General features: G+C 40.9%; 1 protein-coding gene across 1 annotated transcript; it reads right to left on the bottom strand.

Annotated features, from left to right (window-relative positions):
• Window positions 1-195: 195 nt before the first annotated feature.
• On the bottom strand, window positions 196-6,637 carry LOC110974506 (tubulin alpha-1 chain-like). Its single transcript, XM_022226200.2, has 4 exons — window positions 6,451-6,637; window positions 2,787-3,009; window positions 2,365-2,513; window positions 196-2,239 (listed from the first exon to the last, which is right to left on the bottom strand). Exons 1-4 carry the CDS (start codon window positions 6,451-6,453, stop codon window positions 1,256-1,258), a joined length of 1,359 nt encoding a protein of 452 aa, XP_022081892.1. The 5' UTR covers window positions 6,454-6,637; the 3' UTR covers window positions 196-1,255.
• Window positions 6,638-7,711: the final 1,074 nt, after the last annotated feature.

Below are 7,711 nucleotides of genomic sequence, written 5' to 3'. Positions count from 1 at the left end.
TACTTAAATTTTCGCCCCAATATTACTTATATTTCTGATATGATCTACACGAGATAATTCAACTTATTGTATTTTGCACTGCATGATGGGACGAATTCAGAAGTTCTGATTGGTCGAAAGTTCTTTGCGTAGGCTCGTGAACATCCCGTGCACACCTACTGCACAGTACGTGAATGACACAAGTATAAAAACAGCTTCCATTCAAGTTTGATTTATTTGCTTCAAGTATTCAGCACATTGATCACAGTGGAAGTGCTCTTGAGCACACAAGCAAAGAAAAATTACCGTATAAATTAATATAATACAATCATACAATGCTAAACTTCCGAGAAAAAGTTTCCAACAAATGTTTCGTTAGCTTGTGGCATTATTTGTAAAAAAAAAATAGAACTCTATCTGCCAAATTTCAAGCCTGCATGAATACAGATTATTGGCAAGGTATTAGATGTGTTGTGGTTTTAAGACCTTTTCCAATCTCACGCCAATACTGAACCCAGAAGTCGGCTAGGGTGCGATGAATTTTTCCAGATAAATATCCCATCCATGTACTTCATAAGGTCGACCCACAATATGACGACACATGTACTATCCTTTTTGTTCTTTTGGAAGACGACGAAATTAGTGATAAAATTGACAATACCTCACATTGAAAGAAGTACTGAAAGTACTAAACTAAACAAACAAAACGAAAACCAAAACCCAATCTGTGAATTTCAAACTTTGGAATATGTGAAAATTGGTTGGTGAATTATTCCTTTGAGGGCTTGGTTGGTAATAATCAATAAAATAGCTGAAGTATTTTTCTGAAACAGTGACGCGTCACATCACACTCTCGGTTCATCTCTACAAAAGTAACGCAAATATAGTCTGGACGGATAAAACAAAATATCAAACCATATATTTATGAGACAAGTGTCAGAGAAATCATCATGGCATATACAACAATTTACCATACTGATCGATTGTGACGATACACACGAGTAAGTAAAAAAAAGACTAACGGCACCCGCTATCTTAGGGCCATTTTATCAGCCTTAAATTACTTCAGTAGCCAAAGTATTAAGCTATTTCCCCACTTTCCCTGAAAAAAGGATTTACTGTTGCTTTGATACATTACTGTTTTTAGAGACATAACCAGACGCTGGCCTTAAATGCACAATGATAGGCACAAATTTGAGAACGAGAAAACCAGAGACACAACATGTTTTCAGGTTTGTAGCTATGTCTGTATTTCGCAAGATATCCTTGAAACGCACTAAAACTCGCCTCCGGCGTCTTCCTCCTCTGCTTGGGCGCTCGAGTCGACACCAACCTCCTCGTAATCCTTCTCCAAGGCTGCCAGATCTTCACGAGCCTCAGAGAACTCGCCCTCCTCCATACCCTCTCCCACGTACCAGTGGACGAAGGCACGCTTGGCGTACATCAGATCGAACTTGTGATCCAGACGAGCCCAGGCCTCAGCGATGGCCGTGGTGTTGCTCAGCATGCAGACGGCACGCTGCACCTTGGCCAGATCACCGCCAGGCACGACGGTGGGTGGCTGGTAGTTGATGCCCACCTTGAAGCCAGTTGGACACCAATCGACAAACTGGATGTTGCGCTTGGTCTTGATGTGGGCAATAGCAGAATTTACGTCCTTTGGGACGACATCGCCACGGTAAAGCATGCAGCAGGCCATGTACTTGCCGTGACGAGGATCGCACTTCACCATCTGGTTGTCCGGCTCGAAGCAGGCGTTTGTGATCTCTGAAACGCTTAGCTGCTCATGGTAGGCCTTCTCAGCAGAGATGACTGGAGCATACGTAACAAGCGGAAAGTGGATACGTGGGTAGGGAACCAAGTTGGTTTGGAACTCAGTCAGGTCGACATTCAGGGCACCATCAAAGCGAAGAGACGCAGTAATGGAGGACACAATCTGGCCAATCAGACGGTTGAGGTTGGCGTAAGTCGGCCGCTCAATGTCGAGGTTGCGACGACAGATGTCGTAGATGGCCTCGTTGTCGACCATGAAGGCGCAGTCGGAGTGCTCCAGGGTGGTGTGGGTAGTCAGAACAGAGTTGTAGGGCTCCACGACGGCCGTGGAAATTTGAGGAGCCGGGTAGATGGCAAACTCCAGCTTGGACTTCTTGCCATAGTCGACGGAGAGACGCTCCATGAGAAGAGAGGCAAAGCCAGAGCCAGTGCCTCCACCGAAGCTGTGGAAGATTAGGAAACCTTGGAGTCCAGTACATTGGTCGGCCTGCAAAACAAAACACAAGCAATAAAAGGGGTGGTAACTGAGGTTTATGCTTGATATCATAAATTCTCCACTTAAAAGTTTACAGGCTATACAGATATGAAGAGAAAAATCGTTAAACTACTCACAAGCTTTCTGATTCTGTCTAGCACCAAGTCAATGACCGTCTTTCCTACGGTGTAGTGACCTCTGGCATAGTTGTTGGCGGCATCCTCCTTGCCTGTGATCAGCTGCTCAGGATGGAAGAGTTGGCGGTATGGACCTCTGCGCACCTCATCTGATTGGACAACATGATAAATGATTGCATGGTTAATCATTCATTGATTCATCAAACTTCAGTAATGTACCATCCACGCACATCTCTTTCGTCGTTACAAATTTACAATTATCACCTTGGCTATCGCAACAAGACTGCGCACCACCACGGCCATTACAACTGTAACTCCATTCATCTCATCCATCATCATGAATTAAGATTAATATCAACCAACCACAGTCACATCACCGCTGTCCGTAGTCTGTAATCACCATCACCCTCTTCACCACTCACCAACAACAGTTGGCTCCAGGTCCATCAAAACGGCCCGAGGGACGTGCTTGCCGGCACTTGTCTCGCTGAAGAAGGTGTTGAAGGAGTCATCGCTCGAACCAACCGTCTTGTCACTGGGCATCTGACCATCAGGTTGGATGCCGTGCTCCAGGCAGTACAGCTCCCAGCATGCATTGCCCATCTGGACTCCGGCCTGGCCGACGTGGACTGAGATACATTCACGCTGTGAATTAAAAACATACCAGTAATGTGTGACTGGTGGTTGTTTGCTGCAATGCATTTGTGATAAAATCGTCAATTTTCGGACTGAAATTTAGAAAAAGCTCCTTTGTCAAATCTCAAATACTGAACAAGAAGTCGATGAAAATAACAGTATACCGTGTGCTTCACAGTTTATATGTGGCAACTTTTCAACACATTTCCCCTTAAAAAAATTAAAATAGCATTAACAGTAATTCATTATCCCTTTCTTTGCATTGTTTAATTGCTTGTCATCTGTATTTCAGTTGAATTATTAACCTCATTTCTAGACCCTATCCCCCTTGAAACAAGTTCAAGAGATGCGCCATGTACACCGAACGCTTTCTGTAATACTAACTGCAGAGACACAAAAAACACAAGGCGGCATAATGAATTAATGCCGCTGGGTTGTTTACGGATCACAAAGAGCGATTCAAATATGGAATCACAGCTCTTGGTAAGGTTGGTTAGGTCTTGCCTCGGGAGCTGCTGATTTACATTTCTGATGAGACACTGGTCATGACTCATACAGACATTAATATAATGAGCGCCACAGGCACATTATTCGATGTCTGGGCTCCAGACAGTCTTGTTGCGTTTTATAGTAAAATAGCAGCTGATGATTAATTGATTGAAAGGAATTCAGGTTGGTTTGTCAATTTCATGGGTGGTCGAATTAAAAATTTTACGATTATAATGCTTATTACAATCAATGTGCGTCTTTCCCGGGCCCTCAAAGCTTCATTGTCAAATATCTACTTTTGCTTGAAGATGTGCAAGCTTGGGATCCAATATTGTTTTGAATTTGAAAAAGACAACAAGCAAACAGAAAAACAAACTGAACAATCAGTGAACAACCTTAACACAAAGCGGAATCAACAGCCAGCAAATCGGAATAAAAAATTTAAATCAGTGAGACAAAGAAGCATAATGAAACATAAAAGCAAAGTGGACAGTACGATTATCAGAAAGAAAGTAGAACGCGATCCACATAATCTGATTGATGCTACGGAATCAGCACGTGCACGGTTCTAGGCTTAATGCGCACGTTATTTTATACATTTAACATAAAATATACCACCCTTTATTACTCATGAAGGTACATGTACATTGAAGTCGCACAAAACCCGTACATAGGGGGGAAAGAGCAAACCTCACTGGACAAATGGCCGAGATATCTACGTTTCTTCAATCTACGTGTAACCACATCGACCTGCACATGCCGTGAACTTTTGGCTCATTTAGGCTTTTCCCATATTTCTTGATCTGGAAATCTGTCCAACGACTGAGCACAGACAAGTCATTTGAGGAAAAGTCACACCCAATTATGCCAAAATTAGGCTTCAACTAAAAAATAAAATAATGGGGTTTGATAACAGTTTCAATGTGCCGTTATGCACAGCTATGCTCCTGGAAACACGCGTGAACATCCTGAAGAATCTGAATTATCTTCCATCCTCTTTTAAGGCGCGGTGTCTCCTCATTAAACACTTCAGCATTCACTGTGTCGGGGCATGCATGATGAGGTATGAGTCATGCCCGCGAACGGCTGTTTCGTGTTCTTAAGCAAAATGCCACCCACCGCAGTCAAATGAATGTGCACCGCGGCTGATGAATTAATCGTGACTTATAATCGGCCAGCACACCACGCCATTGAACCATACTGGATTCATGTTAGTGACGATTCGCTTTGTCGGGCAGTAATTATTGGAAACATGTTGTCTTTTATTAGATCTGAGGTGAAAGTATTTATTCCGCCAGATATTATCGTTTTATTATACGAATTCAGACTGCATTAGCATATTTTACCTCGCTCTGTATTTAGAAGCAGTGAATACCCTCAACAAAGTATTAAAACGCAAAGCCATGAGAATATTCTAAACACCTCCCACGTTAGAAATTCCATTTAGATAATTGAATCACGTCGGATCTTTGAATTTCTAGGTACGAAGTGATAATACCCGTAGTAAAATGTTCATATTTAATTTCATACGTTGAGTTATAAAATGAACATGTACACAATCTTCCCTACACATGGACAGTGTTTTCTGGACGCCTGTATATGGCAGTACGGATACTAATGTTCTCTAGGATGCTCGAAATGTACATATAAAGAGATTTACGATCAATGGTGTGCTTATCAAAACAAACACACGACAAACTCCACTTCCAAAAATTCACAAGAAACCCTGTATTGTTAATCAGTATCATTTAAAATTACGAAGAGCGTATTTATTGTCTTTGACAGTTTGCGATGAGCGCTTCCTCGTAAATCATTCGTAAAGATGCATGGGTATGCATGAATTAAAAGTTCATACAGGGAACGAAAAATGTCCAAAAATGGACAGAATCGTGCGTACTTCCAGGTACTCTTTTACGGGATATCAAGACAGAGGCAGAATGACTGTTTTGCAGTTATCGGAAGATTTGGCACAGGGAGGACTTAGGATTTGATTGGACTTGAGAGATGTGAGGGTAGATCTCTGCAATCAATTAATTTAAGCTTTGAAACAAATACAAACTTAATTTAAGCACTATTAGTACTGTCACTGTACAAAATTATTGCACACAATGCATACTTACCTTAGAACAATACATGCTTAGCCATGAATTACCTGATTGCAGACCGACCCAAGTACTTTTCATCAATGGTGAGAGAAGTATGAGAATGATTTCGACTATCAGTTCGTGGTTTGCAGCCAAGTGCAAAACACTTTTCTGTATGTATATAATTTTAAAGTATCTGGTCAGTTTCTGGAACCTCAGAAGGAAATAATGACACCTTATGATTTAACCTCAAACGCAGTATACAAACACCACAAAGCAATTATCAATGCTAAGCCAACAAAAACTCACAATTCAACAGGGTTTCAAGGAACAGTGGTAAAATTTTGATGAAACAAACATGCATAATCCACCAACAATGTAAAAGGAAAAATTACATTCTTCTAGCCGTGATGAATTGTTAATGTTCGGACTAATGCAGCAGAAGAATATGCATCACGATAGAGAGGATTACCACGATTAGATACTACTGTTATTGCTTTAAAAAAATTTGTCATGGTACCGAAAAACGGAAGTTAAATTTACGCATTTATCTCAATGAAATTTAAAAAAAAGGAACACATGTACCTGATTGTTGATTGTATTTCATAGCACGTGCATTCTCTACACAAAAAGACTCCAAAAGTGACGTCAACGGTAAAATTAATTGGTAACACTTATAATAAGTATTTAACGAGTCTAACATTTGAATTTTTTCTCTCAAGAGTACTGTACCTTTCTAGCATCGTCTTGTCGTCATATTTTAGGGTGGGGCAGTGTCTGGCAAAATCACGTGTGCCTGTAGGCAAGTTTTAGTTTTCAGAGGATTCACAAATTCAGAGCCAGTATGCTGGCCTAACTTTTAGCTGTTTATACTCACCATTTTGGATTCTTTAGCAGTCCTGTCCTCAAAATCTGGAAGATTGTGGGTGATTTGTGTTTCTGTTTTGTTCCGACAGACGTGAGACAAAGAGTTGGTGTAGCTTGCTCACACAGTCCGAGTCCTCTAAGGTAACGATGGCGAAGAGGCAAGACCGTATGGGACTCGGCAAGGAGATGCAGTCCGTCTTATACACGAGGTACGGCCTCGCCCGTGATGTACGCTATTGATCTTCCAGAGGGGTGACCTATAACCAAATTAAAAACGGACATAAGATTTGAAACTTCGAGTCAAAAATAGATGTTACCATTTCATTTGTTTGTAATTTTTGTTTTGAATCGATATCAAATAACCAGAACCGTGTTGCTTCTTCACATTTCTGGATTGAAAACCACCTGTTTTGGAAGTATTTGATATAATGAAACAGCCGCTGTCATGACGGTTGCTGACGAAGAACGTTGCATCTGTCTTTAAACCTTTATAAGGATCGTAATTCGAGATTCGGAATAATGGATTCGCTCGGAGAGAACTCTTGCGTGGAAAATCGGGACATTTCAAATGAAGCATAATAAGAACATATTCCTATTTAGAAATTATGGGGCAAAGTGTTGCTGGCTTGGTGAATAAATACCGCCCGGCTGTTGAATGTAGTTTCATTATTTCACGTATCCTACGAAAACAGTCTGCCAACAAGGGAATTTTGTATTTATAAGTTTGTGCTTATTATAATGAGTACATGTGTACGTGGCGTGCGTGATCCTCTTTATCCAATTCTGATCGTGTTTCATATATTGTATTCTTGCTGACCAGGTTGACCAACTCATCTATTATACACAAGATTGACAATTCCATTTTTAAATGAAGAAAGTTGAACCCTACTTTCAGTCCTAATGGAAGTGAAAATCCTGTAAACTTTACAAACTCGTCATAGAACATTTTGTAACATTTTGTTCTAAAATTCGCTCTGTTCAAGGAGTTTCCTAAAAGACATCTCCTAGTAGTGCCATCTTTAAGAGTAAGAGACAGCGTGTCCACTAATTTTCAGCTGTTACAGAACTCATGAAGATGTCATTCTGTGACATCATGATGATTGTAAGATGACTCATCTAGACTACTAGACTCGTCACTAGTCCCCTTCAAGCTGCGCTGCAGTGGGGTATGATTATAATGGTAACAGTGATTGTTAAAAAGGAACCAGAATTTTATACGTATGCAGAAAGAAAGCATGTCGATAACGTCACAGCTGGTACTGCGGTGCTTG

Source organism: Acanthaster planci, linkage group LG15 (assembly GCF_054643075.1).
Source record: "Acanthaster planci isolate LZ-2023a linkage group LG15, COTS_SCS, whole genome shotgun sequence".
NCBI lineage: Eukaryota > Metazoa > Echinodermata > Asteroidea > Valvatida > Acanthasteridae > Acanthaster > Acanthaster planci.
The sequence above is the reverse complement of the archived record's forward strand: the minus strand, read 5'-3'. Positions and strand labels throughout refer to the sequence as shown.

Bases quoted from the DNA above. Each gene is read 5' to 3' on its own strand.
- LOC110974506 (XM_022226200.2), bottom strand. The intron at 2,514-2,786 runs GTGAGTGGTGAA...TTGTCCAATCAG, and splicing joins CCTGGAGCCAACTGTTGTTG to ATGAGGTGCGCAGAGGTCCA. The intron at 2,240-2,364 runs GTGAGTAGTTTA...TTTGTTTTGCAG, and splicing joins TAGACAGAATCAGAAAGCTT to GCCGACCAATGTACTGGACT.